The 25,242-nt window shown below is 43.0% G+C and overlaps 1 protein-coding gene across 3 annotated transcripts in view; it reads left to right on the plus strand.

Annotated features, from left to right (window-relative positions):
• Positions 1-22,246, plus strand: part of RASSF3 (Ras association domain family member 3) — a 98,730-nt gene extending 76,484 nt beyond the window's left edge. For all 3 annotated transcript variants that reach the window (XM_035334352.1, XM_035334333.1, XM_035334343.1), the window contains 4 exons: positions 16,415-16,522; positions 17,838-18,105; positions 19,078-19,193; positions 19,563-22,246. In XM_035334352.1, coding sequence (XP_035190243.1) covers positions 16,415-16,522; positions 17,838-18,105; positions 19,078-19,193; positions 19,563-19,712 — 642 coding nt within the window. In that variant the 3' untranslated portion in view covers positions 19,713-22,246. The remainder of the gene's footprint in view (positions 1-16,414; positions 16,523-17,837; positions 18,106-19,077; positions 19,194-19,562) is intronic.
• Positions 22,247-25,242: the final 2,996 nt, after the last annotated feature.

Below are 25,242 nucleotides of genomic sequence, written 5' to 3' on the forward strand. Positions count from 1 at the left end.
TGTTCTGTGCAATGGGATTCCACAGGTTAACTGTGTTACACACTAAAAGCAGCCCATCTTTCTGTGTTTTTGCCTGCCTCTTGCTAACATCACTGGGTAGGATTCAGCTCTGACCTGAAACACCTACAGGCAGGTGTGTGGGTGCATCTCAGCAGCAGTGCTGGCCGAGGAGCTTGGAGGAATGCAGCTCAGCACCAAGTCAACCTGTGGGGTTGGGTTCAGTTGCCTAAAGCAGAGGTATCTGGTGCCATTTTGGGTGCTGCGGGATGGGTATCCTGCCAGGCCTGCGGGTGCCACTTCGTGACTTGCAGGCATCTTGAGTGCAAGAGGCATTTCTCAATTATGGCACTTGGGTGAGAGGTGGCTCCTCCTGCCCACTGCATCAGCTCAAATGGAAATGAAACATTTTGGGTGTTTTGATGCAGATCTATGCACTCCCCTTGTTTTGTTCCCTCCTCTGTATAGGGAAAATGTCTTCTGATCTGGTACTTTCTGACTTAGGTCACAAGTTAGCTCCCCTAAAAGCAGAAAACCTGCCATTAGTGATCATCTGTGAGTATTTTTCTGCTTAAAACCCCGTTTCTGGCCAGAGATGGGATCCCTCTCTGCTGAGCAGTATTTATCCGAGAGGTTCCTGCCTCCTTCGCTGGACTGCTTCCAGTTTTCTGCAATAAGGGACCTTGCAGACCGGGCTTTATTCCCAACCTCACAGTCACAGTTGCTTAATGAAAATATTGCCACAAAATACTTAAAATGCCTGCGTTTGCAAGTGCGTGAGGAAAACGGTATTATGTGGAGCGTGAAGAAAAACAATACTGTTTTTCGCAATACCGTAAATGAATAAGCTTATTCTGAGGTTTTGTTTGGCTGTTAATGAAAACAAGTATAGCAGTGCTGCTCAGATGTGTGCGTTTACTGATTTATTTAAACAGTAGGAGGCCCCTGAATTAAGCAACGCTTACAAACCACTGCCGTACACATCTCCTTCAGGATACAGTCCTGAGTTTTGTGCCGGGGCTACCTTTCCCCACTGGTTCCCTGTCATCCTTCTGGACTCCGTAGCTCTCCCTTGTTGGTCACAGCTGCTCCAGAGACACTCAACTGAATTTCTGTTGTGGACAAAACAGCCTTTTCCTGCAGCTTTCCCTTCCGCTGTGACTGAGCAGTCTTGGCTGAAGTTTTGAGAGGGAGAAAATGTATTAATACGTAGTATCGTGACCCTTGGCTCAGGCATTTAGCATTGATCGAAGTTACAGTCAATTGAGAAGTCTCTGCCACAATTTTAGTCAACGTGTGTTTGTGCACTTGGTTTCATTCACAGAGATAGTGGTTTGTGATTAATTAATAATCTGTTCACAAATCACTGTTACAGCTCACATCCAAGTGTCAAATTTGCATTTGTCCACAGAAAGCATCTTTTGTAGCTTTCCATAGCCCTACTGATAATGCAGTGTACCTAAACCCATCACTTAGTGGTCATGTTCAAATTCGTGGTAAAGGTGATAGCCTGCTCTTGCTCAGCACTTCACTCTCCAAGCATGTAATTAAAGACTGCTAGATTAAACGCTTCTCCTTGAACCTGCGTGTGTGTTCATGGCAAAAATTGAAACGGTCTTCATTCCTGATTTGAGTGCAGGAGTGAAAAACACTGACTTTCCCTATCATCCAGCTGCAGAGAAAGTAAATTAGAGGCCTCTGAAGGGGCCAGGTGTCCCTTGGCAGCATTTTGATGACTCTTGTTTCTAATAAGCAAGCTGCAGTTTCTCAGTCTGTCTGGGTAGGGGGAGGAGAGTTGTGTTCTGCTGTTTATAAACCTAAATGAGGATGGTTGTGCTCTCTCAGCTCCTCTGTCTTATGTTACTTTCTGGTTTTCAATCTTCCTACAGCAGATGTGTTCAGTGCTTTTTGTGCTCCAGAGCTACCAGGATCACGCAGTGATTTAAACTGCTTGGATCAAGAGGCAGCTAACAGCGAGGTGCTGGACGTGGGCAGGCGTCACGTTTTGCAGACAGCTGTTGTGGTGGAAGGCAGCCGTAGCCCTTCTGCAGGCATAGTTTTTCTGAACTGAAGCAGTCAGATCTGGAAGATCTCACAATGTTAGAAAAGTTGATGTGAAAATCTAGAATCCTATTGCCAGCATTCCCGATAATTCGGTATTTCAAAACATCCTTTTTAGCAGATATGTGGCACTTAATGTAAACCGAAGCGCAAGAATGCTGAGGTTCTGGTTGCAGAGATAGTGTTTCTGTGCTACGTGTAACGTTTCAGAAAGGGTTTGCTAAGCCTGCTATGTACAGCTGATTTGCGAAACATTCCCAGGAATCTCCAGTTGTGCTGACATTACTCTCAACCAGCAGGAACTTGCAGGAAGGGAGCAGAGGGGGTCGGAGCACTGGTTGTGAGGAATCCTGATAAGCATTTGACGGCCGCAGTCCGTGGCCAAGGGGGCTGGTACGCCAGCACCTGTGGGAGGACGGCCTCTGCCCCACCCTGGAGGCTGCAGAGCACATCACCACTCAGAGCCGTCAGCTGGCCGCTTACCTATCACCAGTATTATGTATTACTAGCACGTAATAAAATAATCCACTTCTGCAGTGAAAGCAGTCTGTTACCTCTGTTACCTATGTTATTGCAAAGTCTGAGCTAACAAAAACGACAGCGTGACTCCTTCCCCAGCAGCACGCCTGCCTGCTCACAGGAATTCCCCTCAAAGCGTTTTAAAATCAGATGGGGTGTGGGTGTCCTGCGTGGGAGAGCCATCAACAATGGACACCTGGGATGTCCTGAACAGGAAAGGGGTGTAGCTCCGTGGCTGGCTCGGTTCTGTTGGAAAAGGCGAGCGTCTCTTGTCTAGACTTATCCTTGGTGGCTCTGGGAGGCCATGGCCCTGGAGCAGGCCCTGCTGGGCACCACCACCACCACCCACGGCACCATGAGTCCGTGGGAGGGCGGCTGGGAGCAGGTGTGCTTCATTTCGAGTATAATTATGTGGCTGTGTAAAACGGCTTTGGAGTACGAGTCTCCTTGTAGCACTGGCAGTGTCAGGATGGAGCTGGTTTTGATCAATGTCTTTCCTTAGAGTAGCAGTAAGCTTCTTATGGCTTACTAAAAATGTGACGTATCCCAGTCTGGTGAAACCTATAGTATATTTGGGGCTCTCGTTAATTTTCCAATAAGTTAAATTACTCACATGTACTGTGCTGAGAAATTGCATATAAAACGTGCCTTACTGAAACAAAACCAGGAGGTGTGGTGGCATTGCAAGTTGTACTCCCCACAGCATTATCTTTTCTTAGGATCGCTTGCATCCTTTGTAGTTCGCTTGTTTATATTACCTCTGCTCTTTTTCTGAAACGCTGATTTTATAATACTACAGCCAGCTGCGGCTGGCTTCTTCCCACTTCGCTTCATGAAAAAACATTTGATTAAAAGCACGTAATAAACTCCCTTTAAAGTCCCACTGTTTCCACACTTTGATGTTAGCATGTTATTTTTTGAAAAAACAACAAAACACAAACATGCCTTTCCTGTGTGCACACATGTGCTTCTGTGTGTGTCACCTTGGGATGTTCATGGAGCCTGTTAAAGTGACTGTGCTTATTTCATTACTAACAAATAATCCTAATAAAGTACGATTGCATGAAAATCTACTCTTTTCATTAGCACTTAAAAATGAATGGTCCTAATAGTCAAGGAACAGGTTCTGCCATCTTGAGAGAACTTTCTTAGGCCCAAGGATGCCTTGTAATTTATGTGTAAATGTGACACTTTTTACTACATTACTGTAACTTACGGCATTCGTAAGACAGCTCACTGAGAATGGAAAACATTGTTTGGATGCTAAATGTGTGCCTTTTTAAAACAAAACCAAAATAAAACAAAAAAAAACAGCCAACACTACCTGAATGAATACTTGGTACGGTTCCGTTGTCTGCTCCCTGCTCAATGTTGTTATAATATGGTATCGTCTGGCCAAGATGTTGGGTAGGAAACAACAGTGTGCTCCTTTCCCCACGTGCGATCAGGTGTTTCGGAAGAGTATTTACGTGAACCAATCGCCTTTGCTAATTTGAAGAGTTTCTGCAGTCAGGATACACAAGGGGACTACTGGTAGAAACCTGATTAATTTCAGTCTACTGGCCAAACCAAACAAGTTTAGAACTGAAGCAAGAAACATACATAATTCTTAAATTTGTTACAGGTTTGGTTTGGGTGTATAAGGCTGGGGGGGGGCCCTGTTACCAGGCCTATGTTACACATTCCCAGTAGAAGAATCAGTACGAACCGACTGGTCTGTTTCCAGGCCTAACACTTCTGTCTTTGTCAGGAGTTACAGATGTGTCCTCGTGTTTTTTCCAACTTTGAAGAGATTCCACTTGACTACATGTTTTTGCTATACATGGGTCTTTAATGTCTTAGTGTCTTTAAGACATTCTTTGATGACTTAAGAAAGATTCTTAGGTTAGGTCAATATCTTCTGTTAGAGTACAGGAAATGTTAATGGCAATGTTTTAGGGACTTTTAATAAAAAATTGTTTGTGGTTTTGCTTTGTAGAATTTGTTGTTTATCTAAATGATCTTTGATTCTACTGTTCTCAGCTTATCCTGTGCCTGCCTGTGAGGGGGTGACCTGTGCTTTTCAACGTGCCCTGCCTTCTGAGGGTGTTTGTTGAGGTTGTGGTGGGTCCCAACTCTCCCTGTTCTCTTTAACAAATCTTTTTTTTTTTTTTTAAATGGAAAAAAATCCAGTAGACTCTCTTCTCCCTCCACCTGAAATGGGTATCAGTGCTAACAGATCTCACATCTTGATGAGCTTCGTAATTACATTTCCTGAAACAGAAGCTGAGGCTAAGGAAAGGTGGAGTAACAGCAGCGTTTCCTTGTGCCTGTAACATCCTGCCCATAAAAGCAGGGAAATAGCTGTTTGGAAAGAAAAAAAGAACAACTTCTGAACTTTGTTGTAAAATCAACACATTCTCCCATTTGCTGCTTAAGAACAAAGCCTGTAAGTTTTTTCCCCTTCTCTGGTTTCCTGGTGGCCATTCTCCAGCATGGCAAAATAACTTGCGTTTGGAGTCGGGCCATGCAGTCAGGTTGTAAGCCAGCAAGCCCTTTTCTCCAGGGCAGGCTTAGTGCGGTTCTGCTGACCTTTCCTCAGAAGAACAGTTTTGTTTATCCAGCTTTTCCAGTAGGATACTCATTAACCATGTTTTAAGGTCTTCTGTTCGCACCTCCCATGAAAGCCTACTCGTTGTGACCTCCTACTCCGTTCTCCTCTCCGCGGTGTCCTGCCAGCGCTGATCTACAAGGCACTGCTATCGCCCTGCTCCCCTACTGACTGCACTAAAAGCATAAAATGAAATCTGGTTGTGACAATTGCCCTGTAATTTGGCAGTGACTCAGTACTGCAGCGTGGTCAGCCCTGAGGCAGGACGTGTGAGCTGGTCGAGAGGGAGCAGCGGGATCACCTCGCCCAGGAGGCAGCAGCACCGATGTAAGCCCTCGGCCGACGTGTGGCACCAGAAAGCTGGGACCCACGTGCTGGAGGGTTTCTTGCCCTGCAATTCACTTTTCTGCAGACCCGAGCCGTGCTTGTTTGCATAAACCGTAACCTTTTCTTACCTTGGTACAAGAACCAAGACAACAAAACCACTTTCCCATGATAATCCTTCTGTTTTAGATTGTCCCAGCGTGGATTTCTAAAGGTTGAGGCATCTGGGTTCATTTGTGAGAAATAAATGTGTGTGTATTGTGGAGAAACAAGTTCATACTGAAACTAGGCAGTCGTCTACTATTCAGCAAGTGTATTTTTGCAAAAAGGGCAGAGTCAGATAAGGTTGTGGCAGGTTTCCATTTTTGTAATGGTAGTAGTGGTTTTTGTCTTTCTCCTTAGAGAACATATGAGTTGTGAAGAAACTTGGCCTTTTTTCAGTCCCACTCTGCTCACAACTGGAGTGTAGGGTAGCCTGTTTAAATGTGCATCTGAGTAATAAAAATAGGGTGTAAAAACATGGGATTAAAACCCCTCAGGAAGCAGATTATCATTACCATACTGGTGAGGTTATTCAAGGCATAGTCTTGCTGCATAAATTGCTGTTTCCTCACAGTGCAGCAATCTGAGGATCAAGTACCACCTTAGCAATGTGAACTTGAGATCACTGGGACACCATGACAGTCGTGGTGTGGGGTGGAGTGGCTAGGGTCCAGACACCTCCTGCCTTTACTTACTTCTCACCTGGGCCCTGTGACTGCATTCATCATCTGCAAGATGAGAATAACTCAAACCAGGGAGCTGCAGCAGTGTAAAAGACAGCCTCGAGCCCTTTATTTCTTTTCCTTCTTGCTGGAACTGCAGTTGAACCTGAGCTCTGAAGCTTCAGTGAGTTCAAGCTGAAACTTGACTCAGATTGAACCCAGGTGGGGAAAAGAACCAAAAACAATCTTTTTGCCGCATCTCTGAGATAGATCATTGACTAAAGGGGTTTGGGTGTTTTTATTTTTGCTCCCTCCCAGCATTTTATATCTTAAGGCTGGAGATGCTAAGGAGAGGTAAAATCCTATCATTAAGGTTAATTCAAGTTGCAACATAGCAGGACATGGTGGTGCTGTTGAGATAGTTGCCTGCTTCACCCCCCTCCTCTTTTTTTTTTTCTTGAAAAACTGAATTGAATTTTTGCCAGATCATGCCTGGCAGCAGTAGGTGAAGCTAATGGTTGTACTGTGCTTCTTCAGAAAGGTCTTTTGGCTACCACCCTGTTTTTAATAAAGCATGAGGCTGTACAGAAGGGTGCAGTCACTACACAATTAGCTGTTAATGAAGTATGCCAGGTGATCTAAATTTTCTGGAGTGTAAAGGGAGAAAAATCCTTCACACAGGCTAGTCTGCAGGGGTGTCGCCTTTTGTTTGCTTTTTGTGAAATACCTCATTTGGATGCCTCTTTGAAGAGACTAGTAGCTTCTTTGAAGAGACTCATTTTTAATATTTCGGTGGAGGTTGTGTAGACAGTTAATCACACAAGGTTCAGTGAGAAAGCTAGTATTGGAGTAAAGATATTTCCCATGTGCTATTTCATGAAAACCTCTCTTTTTCTCTTAAAAAAAGAGCTGCAGCCACTAAAAACTGTATCGGGTGTGAGATTAGTTTTTGTCCCTCACCATCTGATGTGCGGATATAAAGCTCCAGTTATGTAGGTTGACTGTAAATGAATATGAAGGCCTTGTCATAATCATATTCAACATACTAAGAAGATGGTTAAGCTTTTTAGTGGCCTTGAGGATGTATACTTTGCTAAAGACAACAATGATAGCTTGCAACTTTTTTTCCCCTAAATTACTGTGGGATTTTGAGGCCTTCAGAATGCGGAGTTTAGTTGTACTTCCTCAGTTTTGTAGGGTTCCTTGCGAAGCACATGTGGTAGGGGAGGGCTTTTTCTGTTCAGAAAAGCTTCAAATACAAGGTCAGCGCCAGATGAACCAAGAGAGACCCAGTAGCGTTCTCAGTTTTTTAGGGAGCTGTATGTTCCTCAGTGAGGAACTCACCCTCACGGTCAGCATTTGCTTGAGAAGACCACGTGTCTGTTTGAACAGCATTGTTTTCATTGCAGTGGCCTTGGTCAGGGAAAGCTGTCTGTCAGGGTTGTGCTGTATCAGAAGAGGCAATGTATTGCATCATGCTTCCTAGGTCAGAATGACTACTGCGCCGTTTTTAAGAGCTTGTGTTATTTTTCTTTCAAGTAGGAGAAATCCAAACAGAAATGATGGGCTTGTTGGGAACATGACCATCTGCAGACTCTCCATTTCTAACCCAAGCCCTGAAGCTGGGCTAGGTAGGAAGCTGTTACTTTTTCTTGACACAGGCAGGCTTTGTCAGATGGCTTAAAAAATAATTTGATGACCTGAAGGTAATCTGCTCTGTTGCTCTGAAGGTAAATCTGAAAGTAATCTGCTCTTTCGCTGCTCCGAAGGTAAAATGGCACAACAGCCTGGCCCAGCACCCAGCTCCTGCTCAGAGGAGGCCAAAGGCCCGATGGGCCTCAGACCGGAGAGGGGGCATGGGGAGAAGATGGCAGATGTCTGTCAGGCTGGCTCTTCCCCAAGAGTACTTCCCCAGGAGCCATTGTTTTTTTCCAGTGCCAGTTTTGATGTACAGTGTAGATAGCTGCTTTTGAAAACTGGGGGGGCGTCATTGCAAGCAGCCTCTTCCTGCCTCCTGTTAGATGGGTCCTGCTGGATTTCCTCTCAGGTTCACATGCAGATGCTGTGGGGTAATGACCCAGGGTCCTAATGTTACCTCATTGTATGGTTGCTAGCTGGATGAATAGCTCAGCTTTCAGACAATACTTAACCTTCTTTTCAAGATATACTAATTAGACTTCTATGAAGTATCTTGTATAAGCTTGTTTCCTAACTGCCTGCTGAAAGCTAGATTTTGTTGTACAGGTCTCGAAGAGGCTGGCAATCCATTTTACTTCATTAAACTCCTTATCTGCTTAAATAGTCAGCAATCAACTCACATGCTTTCTGTAGAAAAGACCCGAAGGAAGGAGGTTATTTGATGTTTCTTGCATCTAATTTTAGTAGATGTAATTTGCAAAATTGAAACAGCTGTGAAATGTTACTTAACTCATGGAATGTATTGCATTTAGAATGTGTCATAATATGAAAAAAAGAGTACAAATCTGCACAAAACCTGCTGTGTCCTTGGGGATAGAGCCTAATGCCAGCCGATGGAGACTATTCTTCATACGGTTGGTTTTCACTCTAAACAAATGACCGCCTTTTAAAAACTGGGTTGCGTGCCAGTAGTTAAAGTACAGCCATATAGGGTATGGCAGGCTTTGTAACTAGGGGTTTTCAGAGGTGAGGTCATGATAAACTTAAATGAAACTTCAGTAATGTTAAAGTCACCAACAAATAGATTTCTTTTGCTGTCCTTCCTTTCACAATGCCTGAACGTTAACTGTGTTTATATTGCCCCTGAAATATAAAAAATAATTTGTTAAAATGAATAAAAGGAAGTTAGTTAAAGTTCTTGTTTTCTTTCTCTGCTGATTAAAAGTGTTCACCATATAAACATATGAATGTTTACATCAGGGAGGTCAGGCAGGAAAGATAATGCTTTGCTTTACCCTTTCATTAGCATGCCAAACCACATGGTGTGGTGGTACTTGGGGGAAAAACTGGATGCAGTCGGAAAGTAAGAAGCATTTATTGAGTGGAATGCCTGCACCTTGTAAAATTATGCCAAAACTGTAGTAGTTTACAGTGGCTCTCTTTGAACGTGGTGAAAGTGCCCTGGCAGAGTCACCAAGCTGCATCACAGGTATCTTAGTTAAGGATTTCTGGCAGATCTGTAGTGTTCAGGTTATTAAATAAATATCACCTATGCTTTGGTGCACCTGTCGTGAGTCCTGCATGCACCTCTGCTCATTGCAGCTCTGCTCACCACATCTCAGGAGAGGCATGCTGGAGCTAGCTGCGCTGCTTAAATGACGAAGAGGCTGGAGCAGCTGTATCAGGAGAGAAGACTGAAGAGTCTGGGGCACGTCATTTTGGAGAGAGGGAAAAAAGTGTATGATTTCAGTTTACAAAATCACAAAAATGATATATAAACTAATGTGAAACTTGGGTTCACCATGTCCTATAGTACTAGGATTAAGGGGTGCCCAGTATACATAACACAGGTTTCCTTTTATCTCAATAGAAGATCAGTTTAAAGCAGATGACAGTCCTTCACACTGCAGTTGTGAATTTCTGGAAGTTGTTGCCACAGGAGGTGCAGAGACGGGCAGCATCGGCAGGTTCACAGTGGGTTTGTGAGCTTGCATAGGCAGCAGGTCCATAAATGGAGACTAAAAGCACTCGGAAGGGAGGTACCCTCTGCATTCCTGCTGCAGCAGTTCTGGATGCCAGCAGAGAGGCTGCAGGAAAGGCTCATGTGCTCTCTCGAAATAGCCTTCATTTCTGCTGCCATTGCAGGCGGAATGCCAGGCTGGATGGACCCTACACCTGACCCAGTCGGGCATTTCTGCTCTTGCTGCCTCAGGAAGGCATGGTGCAGATTGTTCTTACTTTCTCTGTTAGGATAAATTAAGACGTGGGTCAGCAAAGCCTGTGCCAAAAAAAAAAAAAAATGTTTTAGACTGTTTCCCTGCCCGGTGTGCCACTGAATGGAGGGTGGGAACTGGGTCACACTGAGTGCAGAAAGAAAAAGGTACTGAACAGGATACAGAGGTTATTCTGCCTACATCATCCATCCTGTCAGAAAATGCCCCATTCCCTGACCCAGAGAGCAGTGTCAGCCTGTTCAGGAGGACACAAACGTTTCAAGGTGCAGCTGCATGAGAAGGTGCTGAGCTTAGAGCTCTGTTTGCTTTTTGTTTGTTATTTAGTTTGGGGTGGGTTGTTTTGTTTTAATTTGGCTGTTTCCTCCATGCTTTTCTGGCTGTTGGTGTGTCTGGACCATTTGTGGATGGAGATGACCAGTATCCACCTTGATTCTCAGGCTCCCTAGTGAAAGAAGGGTGCATCTTGAGTGCGGATAAGAGAAATTGCTGTTGCTGGCAAAGCTGCTTTGCTCTCAGGAGAGTTCAGATGGGGAAAAAACACAATTTTGTTACTGAACCATGTAATTGCAAGGTTTATTTTCTGTGGGACTGCTGGCAGGTTGTAGGAAGAGGAGCATTTTTTTCTTGTGAAAGCAGCTATTGAGATAAAAGTAATTTCAGTGTTTTCTTCCCTGTATTCTCTACTAGGCATCTGTTATATGATGTATGTTACTTAAATCATTTCTTAAATGCAAACAGGATGTAAATACTATGCATTAGCTTCATTTTTTTATTACTAAAGGAGATGTAAATATACTTTTTAATGTAGATTTAGCTGCATTTCTCATTTGACAAAAAGGTATTGTGCTTTAACTCAGAAATGATTCCTAGCCATGATTTACAGCAAGATCAGCACATCTTCATTCATTTGGCTGAATCATGGTTCACTGTATGTATGGGATTAATATGGTGTGTGAGGACAGAGGATAGGGACTACTGTTGCTTAAAAGTTGGCTTGAGCTGCCACAGGTGTTCAGTTGTTCAGATTTGTTACAAAACTATTGTAATGTTCCCAGGATAGGTTTACCTTTTGTTCATTATATTTTCCTTTATCTCTCAGGCCAAAAAATTAAGAGGAACTTGGTTTCCCATTCCTCAAAGGTACTAAATTCCTAGAAATTTTGTGGAAATAGGTTAGATAGAGGAGAGACAGCTTCTTGTATCACCCTATAAATAAAAATCTGTAGCAGCAGTTTGGGGAAGCTATGCATCTGTCTCAAGACAATGACCCTGAGGAAAGAGGCTTCAGGGCTTGGGGCATTTTTTAGTTTATAGAACTGTATCGTAGCCTAATTCCATAGCAGCTTACTAGCTGTTGAGGTTAGAGCTTTCTCTGGGCTTTGGCAGTAACCGTGGGACTTGGACTTCATGGAAGTCCCAGATGTGATGTGATTCTTTCCTGCGACCACAACTTGATTTGCAGTTCATTTTAATTGTAATCTGTGCACTTCTAGTTGTGCTCCTTGAGGATTTGTGCTGAACTGGTCTCTGTAGGCTTTGTGCTGTGCATAAGTGTAAGAAAGAGAGTGATTCTTCTCCAAGCTTCTGTCATGCAATAAATGAGATGCATGGGGGGTGTGGAGGGGATAAAGAAAAAAACATTTTCTGCCATTTTTGTTGAGAGGAAGCTCAACTGTGAAGAAGCATTGCCTCATGAGTTTTAATGAAAGACCAGCTATTTCCCTTGGGAAAACAAGAGCACTTGCCTCATTTCCCTCTTGCTGGCAGCTGTTGCTTAGGAATTTCATTCGCGAATGAACTGCTGCTTTGGTGACCTGAGGAATGGTTTTAATACGAGTGGCCGTCAGTGGTGTGTGCTGTAAGCGTTGGGAAGTACAGCGTGATTTTCCCAGGAAGTTAACAGCCTGGACTGGAAGTAGTGTTTTGGACCCAAAGACGCCATCCATACGGATTCTGATGTATTCAGCTGTCTTCTTGAGATCAGATTTTTATCTTTCACATCTGTGCTGGGCTGAGGAAATACCTGGTAGCGTGAGAAGCAGGGAATGGAAGGAGACCAGGAACTCTGATGAGGAAAACACACTTAATGGGGCTGGGAGGAGGAAGCGCTGACGACATGGCAGCCATTGCTGAGAATATCATCTGGCTAAGTGATGCAGGAGCTGCACCTAACTCAGGTTTGATTTTTGATTTTGACCAGAATAACACGGAAATGTTTGTGCATTGTTTTGTATGGAAGATCAATTTTTTTTCACACATAAACTGCTGTGCTGATTGTGCTTCTGCAGTGATTGATACGCACATGGATCTGTGGCCAGGAAACTCATCACTGGGCCTAACTTTTGCAGAAAGGCAGTTTCGCAATTCCCAACTTTCAGATTTTGCAAGGTGTATGGGCTGGGTGTTTTACAGGGGTCTGGGATGCTCCAGGAGCCGTATCGGGGCAGGCAGAGTGTGCCTGCGGGGCTCAGGGGCTGTGGAGGAAATGGAGGCGGTGCCCTGGGCTGGGTGAGCTGCCAGGTGACATGGCCTGGTTTCAGCTCTCGCCAGGCCAGGCAGAACCGTCACAAGACCAGGCCACATGTACTTATCTGTAACATCTAAATCTCACCTCTGAAATGCCTTCTCTCCTTTGAGCTTCGTTTGACATGCTTGAGGTCGGAGAAATTCCTTTTGCAGCAGTCCCGCTCAGTGGGCATGACCTGAGCCGCTCAGCGGCCATTCCGGAACAGCACAACGCGAGCGTGTTGTGAAGCCTGGTGGAGACGAGTTCATTACTGCTGCTGCTCTGCTGTTGTTGGATGCCCCAAGGTCTTCTGCAGGTGGTAGGTTTATCTGCTGAGATAGCAAGGTGGAATTTGATCTGCTGAACCTATGCAGAGATATCAGAGGAGGTTTCCCTGTGGTGGGTCTTGTTATGGTGTGACACGTAAGTGAGGAAATAAGAGAGTCCTTGAGTTTGCCAAGTCCTTCCCCACCCACCTGTAGGCACACTGGTCAAGGATTTATTTGTTTTAACTGAAGGCATGGCTAGACAGCTGTGTGGCAACAGCTAAGTGCCACAGAGCCTCTGAGAGCAATTCAGCTCTGGGAAAAACTGCATACCGTCTCACCAACAAGCTTTACTTGCATGTTGGTTAAGTGTAATTAGGAAAAAATAAAATACACAGGTGCCTCAGATCTGTGTGTGGTATTGAATGATAACCACTGCGCACAGCTGACCCAGTGAATCATAGCGGTCCAAGGCTTTGTGTCCGTGATGGGCTCGGTGAGGTATGCCTCCATGGGCTTTCTCCCTGTGGTGCTTACTGTCGCTCAGTCCGTGTGACAGCGGGGTGATTCTTCGTGTACCTGGCAGGCGAGGAGGTCTCTCTGCTCAGTTCAAGCACATCCCCCCTGCATGCACAGCTGGAGCCCTGGAGCTTTTGTTTGGGAGAGGGAGCGTATTTCGAAGCTCATTCACGAAGACCTCAGGCTTAGGTTTCCCGCTGCAATTAAAGGCATGTTTCCTTTTCTGCAATTAAAGGCATGTTTCCTTTCCTTTTTTTCATGCTGTTAAAATTAGTTGAGGCACAGACTCTGGTGGTTCAGAAAATGAGTTATAGCAATGTTTGTTGCCAGTGTACTACACAGTGAAGTTCTCTCAGCTTTTGCATAAACAGGGCGCTATGTTTTCTGTGTGTTGAATTAAACTTTGCCAAAGTCGCCTGGCCTCAATGCAAGGAGCCGGGAATTGCAGTGGCACATTCAAGCAGGGAATGGTATGCAGCTCCGTGAGGGAACGACGCATGCCCCAGTGTCACCAGGCGCTGCGCAGCCCTGTAGGGAGCCAAACCTGGGGAGACAGGCACCTCTTTCTCTCCCTGCATTCCCTTCTGTTTTTATTTATTTTTTTTTCCCTCCACCTCTCTTTTAATTTTGCAATGTAGACAGGTCGTTTACTTGCTGTGAGCCTTGGGAACGTCTCCTGTTGCTATTAAAGGCAATACCTTCTTTTTGTCATCTCCAGTTACAAGTCCTTGCTGCCAGATTCAACCTTTGAAGTTGCCCAGAAATTAATGTGATGATGTTACTGAAACAAAGGTTGAGCTTTAAGCAAAGTGAGGAGCAGTCTGTTATCTGGTTAGTGTTTTCTCCTGATGGTGCTGCTGTGGATGACTGTAATAATCATGATGACAGCTCCGACAGGGTAGAGGAGAGGTACCTGCTTGAACAACCATCAGCAAAATAATGGCAAACATTAAAGCTGAGGTGTCAATTACTGGAAACTCAAAATCAAAAGTGTCAGGAGATTGGAGAGGTGTGAACTCCACAACATGCTCGTCTGGCAGAAAAAGTAGTCTTGGCAGGTATCTATAGTTAGGGACTCATTTGCAGCTTCAGAGGCCAGGAACTTTCTGAGTTAATCTTTGGGTTCATGAAAGCAGCCAGATAGATGGTAAATGCTCTGTCGAGTTTGTGTGGCCAGTCCTGGCCCTTTCTTACAACACGGTTTGAAGAAGGCATTCAGAACGCCTATTCTTCCAGACTTTGACTATGGGTCATTGCTTTTGGTACTCATTTTGAGTATTAAGAGCAAAAACATCTACTTTGATGTCAGAGGAAAAAAAAAGACAACAACAAAAACCACACTTAGGCAGAGGAAAAAAAACAACACAAGCAAACAGTTTTGTTTTTTATCCACTCATTTGCTCCCAAATTGAACACTACAAAGCTGTAAGAGCCCCTGAGGAGATGAAGAGAAGTTGAGAAGTTGTATTTGTAATTATTATGGCAGTTTGGGGGAAGGGGAAAGATGACAAATAGAAGGGTAAGAGAGATTAATTTCTCTAGTGAGAATGAAGACTTGGATTCTGAAACCATTTAGTAATTTGCTGTTTTGTAATAGATTAGGTGGGGTTTGGCGACTGTGCAAGATGCTACGTATGCTTAGTAAGAGTTATGCTTAAGGAGCGAATAGGAGAGTTGTCTGGCTGTGTTTTTTGCCTCAGTTTCCTGATCTGTGAAATAAAGGTGTGTTCTCTGTGTTATGCTGGAAATCAGTATTCCAGTCCAGATCAGAATTCAAGGTTTCGGGCTCCCAGTTCTGCACTCAGGCCACGCCTTTCTTTTTATAGCTATGGGAAAAAAAGTCAGCTCCAGCATGTCATTTAGTAAAACACCATATAGGAAAAGCAACCCTGAGCCCAAAGGAGCTAAAACTAGCTGCTTTTAAATCAGGAGACGGAAAGATGTCTTGCAAAGTGTTTCTGGGAAGTGGCAGCCTTCAGCTCCCCACCAGTTGTGGTCATGGCTGGGGTAGCTCCCATGCGAGTTGTCCTAAGGACGTGGTACGGGGCTGGGCACGGCAGGCAGGGACCTCCTCTCCTAGGGCAAGCTCCGGGAGGATGCGCTCGTGAGAACAGACCGCGTCGCTGCCGCTTGGCCCCTCGTTCGTGCAGTGAACGCATGTCCCTGTGTTCGGCTGTGCCCTGAAAGCTTCGAGCCGCTGCTTCCCCCTGTCCGAGCGATGTCTTAAGTCATTAAAGCTGGGAGCTGAACCTCTTCCATACTATATATGGCCTTGGTGCTCATGGTGGAAATCGGAGTGTATTTATAACGCTGGTTTGCTGCAGCGATGTGGATTGGGAACAAATGTTTGTTTGGATAACATCCAGCTCCAGGGACTGGTTTTACTGCTGCATGTAAAATCCGTAGCAAGCTCATAAAAGCAGCAGTCGAAAATCGAGCGTGGCCTTCCCCATGGAAAAACCATGAATTTGGTGTAACGTGATACAGCTAGAGCTACCGCTACCATACTCACGATGGCTCACGTAGTAGTCAGCGGCCCTGTGTGTAGCGTGCGGTCTGTCAGGCTGGAATGCGGGGATGCTCCTGCATTGTTGGCACACGTGGGGATTGCTGGTGTTACTTGTCAGTACGTGCTGCTATTTTTATATGTATTCTTCTGTTTGCTTAGAAATACCCATCTGCGCCCTAAGTAATAAGTGGTGAAAAATTGCCGCTGTTTTCTTAACAATATTGCATAGCATTGACATGAGCAAATCAGGCCATAAAGTGAGCTGAGCTGTTTTACATACTGCTGATAAATATTTGAATGGAAACAGTTGGCAAAAAAATGACCCAAGTGTCTTTGGGTGTGTTGCTTTAACTGTCTCTGTTCAGTTCAAGTGTGCTACTCAATTTGCCTAACGTGTTAATACTTCCTTTTGCTGTACAGATAATTAATATCCATTGAACTTCTGTGAAGTACTTACTACTTGGACTGAGAAAGCTCGTATGCAAAGTCATAAAAGAATTGTTCTTCGCTTTGTTTTCTAAAACTGCTCTTTCTCTTGTTGTTGCAGGATGTTCAGAAGGAGAGAGAACCTCATGTTTATCTCAGTAAAGAAGAAGTTAAAGAGAAAATACAAAGCTATAATTCATCTGTCACTGATAAATTAAAGATGACCTTGGTACGTTTTGCATATGATTACTGTAACTTACGTTAGGAACAACTGTGTGGTAACTTTGTATTGAATAATGAGTCATTTTATTCTTAGCATCTTACATATGAATCTGTCTCTGGTTTAATGACTTTGTAGTAGGCTCTTTCTTAGATCTGGAAATTAAATCTTACGTCTGGAATATTTTTATCCACGTAGCTTTTTTATATGGATTGAAACAAATACAGATGTCATTTAAAATATTTTAAAGATAAATTCTAACTCAACACTAAGATGTCCGTTTGTCAGATGAAAACCCTTCAGTTGGTGAACATGAAGGTATTCATCCTGTTTGGGTTCATAAATGTTTGTCAAGTACCTCTTTGATAAAGATGCTTCAACAGTGAGAAAAGCTAAAACATGTCATATTTATTATAGGAGACATAATATTCAGAGCAGTTGTACTGGTTTTCAGCATTTGGAGACTTCCTCCCACTATCCCCTCCATACACATAATGCAGACAATAAAACCCATATAGATTTTTAATTTCCAAGGACTGTGGACCAGGTCTGAGACTGTCTGACCCACTCCAGACCATACTAATCATGTTCGCATCTACCTGCCTAGCAAGCTGTCATTCATTGTCTAGATTTTTCTGATACATTGTATATTCCTCTGGGTGTACAGTACATGCAAGCTTAGAAATTGTGCCGTATCCTAAACCCTATAGGCATGAGTATCTACTGAAAGGCTTTTATGTATTTCCATGTAGGTCAGGACTTACGCCTAAAACCAGGTTGCTTAAAGTTCTCTAGCTCAGTAGTGTTTGATCAATTTTGCTATTTTCTTACAGAAGCGATCAATAAATAATTGGAAATGTTAATTAGATTAATGTTTATTCTAATTATTTTTGAATTGAAAGCGGTTTTGAGCATCTAAATACCGTACGCTGATTTGCAGCTAAAATGTGGGGGGAGAATTTCTGCATAAAATGTATAGTTAGTTATAGAGGCATAGTTACAGACACGTTACTAGTCTTTTTTCACTTCATAGTTCTTTCCTGATGTGAAAACTTATCACTAGTTCATAGTACCTTTTGCTTGGTGAGATCCTAATAGCCTTAGAATTCGGTTGTTATTATGAATGTGGGTATTACTATTCAGCAGAAATACCAGAAAGAATAAATATCTGAAATACTGAAACAATATCTTTCCGAGGAGATGTCACACATTACAATGGCATTTAATTTCTGTTCTCTGTAACCGCTTCTGTCTGCCTTCTCCATCGGTATGCAACTACTGGTCATTACCAATTTTAACTTACAATGCTTTCTTCCTGTTGCAGAACTCAAATGGGATTTACACTGGCTTCATCAAAGTTCAGATGGAACTATGCAGACCGATCACTGTGCAGTCTTCCCCCAGCCAGGGAAGGTGTGCTCACAGCAATAACGAAACTGCTTTTTACTTGCCGAACGACTGTGTGAATACACTTCACATCAGCAGCACCAATACTGTTCGTGAAGTTATTGAGGCCTTGCTCAAAAAGTTTTTCGTGACCGACAACCCCGCGAAATTTGCACTTTACAAACGCTGTCACAAGGAAGACCAAGGTAGAAATGAGACTTGCGGCATTTTGGTGGCAAGGTGGTTTTGGGGGGTAGCTGTGTTATAGGAATACTTGAAATGAGCACGGTGGAAGAAAGATAAAGGGAGGTGACAGCCTTGCTCTCTCTTACCTTCTTTCCTTGAGAAACGCAGTGTTCATAAGAGTGTAAGTGATTTGGGGATAGTTCGCAAAAGACAGGAGAACCCACTGAACCATCTACACAGATCCCCTCTGCTATTCAGTCTGTTACAGTTCATTTAAGATGCTCCTTATCAGGCCCTAAATTTCAGTTAGATTGATACACTGCAGATTTGTGAGATTAAATTGTAGAATAGATTTTTTTTTAAGAGAAGCCATGATGTCAGCAATACCTGCGGTCCCTGTGTTGGCAGACAGCTGCTGGGGTGATGACCATCATGGGCCGTGTATTATTTTCATGTGTGGCTCTTGTTCATGTGGCTCTGTCTCTGCGTGACTGCTGTTAAAATTTGGTGTTTATTGTGCTCGGAAATACCAGGAGATGCAAAAGGTATCTTTAGTGAAAAATGTGTTTTGGCAACATTATGTTTGTGCACTTCGGAATCTGCCTTCTTCTGTGTACATGGACAGTGTTGCAGGAGCTCAGATGTTTCTGGCTGTCTGAAAAAAAAGTTTCAGAATGGTGACACCACAGCTGTGATGTTTTCAATACTTATTTATAGCAACAGAGCTGTGTTGGATTTTTCTTTTCCTTCCCCCAACCCCCACATGTATTCAGATACTGTGTTGACTGGAAGCCACTTCATTCGTATTCAAAGGTAGTCTTGCACGGTTACCATCCCTAAAAATCATTTGCTCAAAACCAGTATGTAGAATTTGTAAATTAATGACTACATAGGCGTATCTTTGAAAGTTTCTAACATTGGCTAGCATTAACCATTCAAAACACTTCATTATTTCTAAAAATGATTAATTTCTGTCCTTTCTTCTCTTGCAGTTTATACATGCAAGCTGTCAGACCGAGAACATCCGCTCTACCTGCGTTTGGTGGCAGGCCCCAGAACGGAAATGCTTAGCTTTGTTCTACGTGAGCATGAAACTGGAGAAGTTATGGTATGTTACACTCATGCTTTTGTTTGTTTGTTGAACTTCACAAGTGAAGTTAAAGCTCCTCTTTGATCTGTGCTGACGTGTTGATGCATTTTTTGGGAAGCATTTTTTTTCTTGCGATACTTATTTTGTGCTTTTTGTAAACATTTAGTCTGCAGGTAGCATGACCTCCTGTTACTTGCAGAACAAAGAAAAAGTTTAAAAGAGTAAAATGTTTTCAGATCTGTAGGACTTGCAAGAAGGGTGCCCGACGCTGTTTCAGTGTTGAAATGGTTTTGAGAGTCTGAGGTTTTGTTTAGAAATGCTGTATATATAAACGGTTTGTGTATTTCCTGTTCATCTCATCCGTTCTTTCCTCTTCTCTCTTTACAGTGGGAAGCTTTTAGTCTTCCTGAACTGCAAAACTTCTTGCGCATACTGGACAAAGAGGAAAACGAGCAACTTCAAATCTTAAAGAAACGTTATGCAGCTTACAGAGACAAACTTGAAGAAGCCCTTGGTGGGGTGTGGAAACCTGGTTAAAAGGGGGCCAAAGAACACTCAGGAAAAACGCACGCTACCAAATGTCAGTATAGCATGCCAAACTCAATGTACAAAAGAGCAGCAAGGAGTAGTTTTCTTTATTCAGAAGATGGTTTTGTGATGCCAGGGTACCTGAACTTTGCTATAGACTTAGTTCCATAAGCCAGGTCACTTAAGATCTTGCACCCACAAGTGTAAGGGATTCTGCATGTTTGTACATCAGTTTGCAACCCTCTGTGTGCCTAGAGAGTTTTCCAAGTTATCTTGGTGCAAGCTGTGAAACTGTAATCAATTTTCTAGGATGCTATGAAATAAGATTTTTTTTTTTTTCTTCTTTGCTTTAATGGTAGCTTTTCAAGTAAGGAGGTGCAAATTAATTGGTAAAAAAAAAATGAATGAAACTGTCTGGAAAAGAATTAGTTGGAGCACTATCTTTGAGGTGAAATTGATTTGCACTACCTTTCTGTTTTCAAATAGTTACTGTATAATTTGTGAGGAAACTGTTAGAGATGGAGGGCATGTGAGATCTTTTGTTTTGTTCTGTGAATTTGTGGAAGGCTTTAAATTAATCTTCCTGGAGAAGGTAAAGAGAATGTTGAAAAGAGGGTAAGAGCTGAGGAAGGAAAAGTGTAGCAGTTGATGGAGGAGGACTGGTTTTAAATAGAAATAGTATTTATACAGAGGAAAGTTAAAATACTAATTCTACAAGAATAAAGTTTTAGGATGTTATAATATTGTGAATAAGTTTTAGGGTTTTTTAATTGCATAAATCCACACTGGAAAAGAAATAAAGATAATAGAAATACTGGGAAGGAATGAGAGGCGAAAGCTGAATAAGAATAGAAATGGAGCTGCACATACAGGTCACTATTGGAGAAGCTGGTTCCATAAACGTATAATGGGGGGTTGAAAGGTGCAGCAAAGCTAACAAGTGGCAGCTTACTTGAATTCTGAAATGCGGACAATGTCTCAGATAACTCTGTGAGAAATGCCCAGCTAGTGAGTGTTCAAATCCAGGCTATAACTGCAGATACTGTTGGTCTTATTGTAAGTCAGATCTTTCCTCTGGCTCAGCAATCCCTTTTTAGGCTGGATACTTTTAAATTGTCATATCTGAAAGACAAAAATAGCTTCCTCTGCTTCCTTGTTTGTTAAAGGCTCAGTCGGGCAAAGAAAGTAGAACTTCTTATTCATGTTTCCAGCATAACAGAAAATTAAAATTTATCATCAGTGTTGGTGACTGAGCATGGCAACTCCTGCTTTTAGTAATTCAGAAAGTTTTTTCCTAAGTTTTTAAAATTCTTAATTGAACAACTGATTACCAAATTCTGTAGACTGCTGATTTACTTGATTTAAAAGTAGGAAAAGTGTAGCAAGAAAACATTTTAATGTAAATAAAATTGTTTTTCTTTCAGAGTTATTTATCTTAAAAGCACGTTCGAAAGAAACCAAAGAAGTGGGTGTGCAATAGAAGCATGAGGCAGGTTTGAGTAACCAATACTTTAGTCATTACCAAGCCCGAGAGGAAATGAGTTATATATTGGGGGTTGGGGTGGGAGGGAAGTGCTAAAGATTTAAGAGCAGCAGAAGTTGGTGGTGTTTTTTTTTTTTTTTTTTTTTTTTCCTCCACTCTTAGGATGTTCATTTTAAATTCCCAAGGAATTGTTAAAACTTTGGTGACATCTAATGGATACTATGTGAAACTCCAAGAAGCTTCTGTTCACCACCTTAATTTGATGTAATTGTGCCTTTGTTTCCTTTCCTTAGACTTTTTTAAAACTCTTCACAGGTTGATTTTTTTTGGTTAAAAAAATAAAATAAAATTAGAAAAAAAATGCAGGCTTAATGAGACAATCATAATGTTTTAAAGTGTTAAGAGAAATTAAAAGTAGGACTAACTATAAAGTATATATAAGGCATATCTTGTTTGTTTTTTAATTTCACATGTAACAGTGTAGTGCATGTGTGAGTTAGTAACACTATCCTCAAGTGAGACACTTTATAATGGTTCAGGGAATGCTTTTATGTTTTGTTACATTTTTTTTAATTTTATTTTTCTGTGAATGCAGCATGTTGATGGGTATTCTGTTAACATCTACTTATTTATATACCTGCCCATAGCTACGTAATCATTACATAATCGCTGTTAATGTTGAACCATTTGTTGCTTAGATTTAAACACTGAGTTTAAAAGTGGAGTATAAAAATATGTGAATTTTGTTTTTACTTGAACTAAACTATCAGTCTTTTAAGTAGGCACATTTGCATTTACTTTAGCCAAAAACCTCAATCAGTGTTGTATGCACTACAAGTTTCAAATTGGGGGAAGAGAGGCAGGATCCAAAACAAACTTACTATATTTTAATTTTGTCTTAGTCCACGGTTAATTATTGTAAGATGTCGTGTGTGGGGTTAATTATTTTTTTTTTTTTTACACACTGGCAATTACAGCAGCTTTAATTTAAAAGAAATGGTCATTCCTGGCCAGTTTTACTCTCTTTAATTTTAGCATCAAATTAAACTGTCAAAACTTGTGTTGCAGAACTGTTTTCATTTCAGTATATGATGGTACCAGAATGATTAGACGATGGGGGAAAGGAGGGATGTATTGGGGGGGGGGGGAGGGAGGGAAGGGGGAATGCTGGGAAACATTAAAATGTATGTCTTTAAAAACAAGCAAACATTATTTATAATTTTGACAAGCTTAGTTTTATTTTTATAGGGAAGTTTTTATTCCCCTAAAATTTATTACTGAAATGGCAATTGATGGTTCCATTATTAAAGTTGAACTTGGCAATACTTAGCTACGTGGTATGTTTTTATTTTACCATTATCTGGAGTTCATGGTGTGGTACTTGAATACTGGATGAGACTTCCTTGTTGCTGTCAATCATGCGGAAGAGATGCAGCTCACTGTAAGCATAAATTAAGTTTGTCTGGAACAACAGGTAAATTTCAGTGTCTGTATATGCATGTGTCCCAGTCATGCTTGTATGGAAGTACACGGCTGTATTTTCATTTTGGCCTCTGTTTTTGATAAAGAATATGGGAAAAACTAAACCAACAGATTTTTCTCCAAGTACAACAAGAAAAAGTAAGTAGACTCCCACAATGGCTGCCTCATGTTAGCCTTCTTAAGAATAGGTGTCTGGTGGTTGTTAAGAACCTACTATTTAAATTCCTGTCGGTCAGTAAAGAATACATGGAACTGGCACACACCTTGAAATTTAGCTTTTTTTTTTTTTTTTTCTATTGGAGAACTGACTCAACATGAATAATAGAAATATTTCCACTGCCATTTTCTTAAAAATCCAGAGGAGATGCTAGTTCTAACAAGATGCTTCTGTGCTGTTTTTACAATTTGTCTTCCTAGTCAGGAAATTACAGTGCTTGTCAGACTTCATTTTGTTAGCCGTGCTTTTTTGATAAGTCCGTGAGTAATTTGTGTGTCTGAGATGCTATTTTTAGTACCTGGCTAAAACTTGAGTTTCACTCTTAAAGCCCTGAATAAACTGAGTGTATTTGTAAGAGGCGGCTGCCTTGGAGGATCACTGGTGGGTGGGTAGGTATTTAATGTGATACTGTCCATCTCCTGACACATTCCTTGGGCAGATGCCTGGGAGTCAGAAGTGGTAACCAACTTTAACCCTGCCTTATCCTTTGGAGGAGGCGCTCAGTGAGCTCTTGGTGAGTCAAAAGACCCCCCACACACACACCAGGAGACCCCTGAGAGTGTGGGCCATAGAAGATTGATATTGGTGGAAGAGGTGAAGGCCCAGTGGCCTGCAACAGGAAGGCCCATCCTCAGGAGTGGAGACTATCCTAGGGCTCCCCCACCTGGAGCCAAGGGCAATGTCGATAAGAAATGGGCTGTGGAGATGTTCAAAGAGGTGTCAGTGTCTCCCTGGCTCTGTTTCCTGTGCCATGTCTGTAGTCGAAGCTCAGGGACTTTTGTTCATTAGGTAACCTGTGGGTATTCAGCCTTGTGTACATCACATGCTTGGACAGACACGATGCTCCATCAGGAAGGAAATGCCACTCATCAGCCATCCGTGTGTGCAACAAAAGGGCGGTGTTGGTATCCTCTCCCTGATTTACTGTTTCTGCCCCCAATATCTGCCATCAGCTGAGGAGCTCTCATAGATAGCGTATCATCATGAGCTGCAACATGAGTGAAGTAGGAGCTGTCTTCTTGCTTCTCCATCTGTGACTAGTCATGATGGCATCTGTGCAATTGAAATTAGGAGGATCACACAAGTACATAAACCTGATCACACTTCTGTGGGATGGCTGTGCACTATGATGCTCATCTGGCTCCTCCAGAGTTTTTATTAGTGCCCAAGGCAAAAATAGCTCCTCTTTGACCATGGTGTGAATCCAAAATGAAGATCAGACAATGTTCCTGACTGCCTGGAGAACATCTGGTGCAGAGTGTAGGAGAGGTGAATGTAGGAGCCAGAGAGAGGGGGGTTGCAGGGTGAATGTGTATGTGCTATAAAAGGTGCTCTCAAGGATACAGAGCTTGTGAAGCTGCCCCAGTGCTCCAAGCTGGCTGACAAGAAAGTCAGGGTGAATTAAAGCAGTGTTGGAGGTGCTGTGACTATCAGAAATAAATCACCACCTGACCAGCTCTTACCCTTCTTCAGGGATACTCTGGTAATAGATTTCTGGAAGAGCAGTGGGATTTGCCGATTAACTCCCTGTTTTCTTAACCTCCATTAACAGGCTCCCTCTGCTGTTCGTGATGCCTTGGTGCTGTGGCATCACCATCCTTGACAAAGGATGTGTGACAGGGCACCCTCTTTGGCCAGGGACAAGGATGCTTGCATCCTCCCCATCCCTTTCATGCAAAGAAGTGTCGTGTTGGCAAAATCACCTCGTGGGCCTTGGGGCTCACTGTGAATTTCAGGGCAGGGGTCGCACCAATGCTTGTAGCAGGACATGCACATGCACACATCCGCACAGGCTCACATAAGCACTGCTGTGACAATGTCTCCCCGTGGCCCATGTGTCACCCCAGCTACACCGTGCTGAGCCTGGAGCTCACACTGGAGACCTGCTGGACTGGGCACCCATCAGGCTCCAGCCAACCTTTGTCCCTCAGAAACTATGCACTGAGCACTTCTGAGAAGAGCCTGGCTCACCTTCCCCACGTACCCACTTCAGGTGCAGGTTGACTGCACTGGATCCTCCTTTGCCACCCCTTCCCCGGACAGCAGAAACCCAGCTACCTCCATTTTTCCTCCTTGGCCACATTCTCCAGCCTGGGCCAACTCCACGGGCTCTGTCAGGCTTGCTCCAGCTTACTGACAGTTTTCATGGTGGGGTGGATGTGGTCTCAGCATGGTCATGCAGCGGAGACTAATCTGATGTGGCTTCACTCTTACATAGCTTTTGTGACCATGGAAGTCCCCAGATGCTCAGAGGCCATCAGCTGTCCCTCACAGCCTGGCCATGTGACACAGGGTGAGTGGCACAAGCATTGTCTAGACCAGCAGTGCCCAAGACCAACCCAGCCTGTTCCACAGAA

The sequence above is a fragment of the Oxyura jamaicensis genome, chromosome 1, assembly GCF_011077185.1.
Source record: "Oxyura jamaicensis isolate SHBP4307 breed ruddy duck chromosome 1, BPBGC_Ojam_1.0, whole genome shotgun sequence".
NCBI classification, from domain to species: domain Eukaryota; kingdom Metazoa; phylum Chordata; class Aves; order Anseriformes; family Anatidae; genus Oxyura; species Oxyura jamaicensis.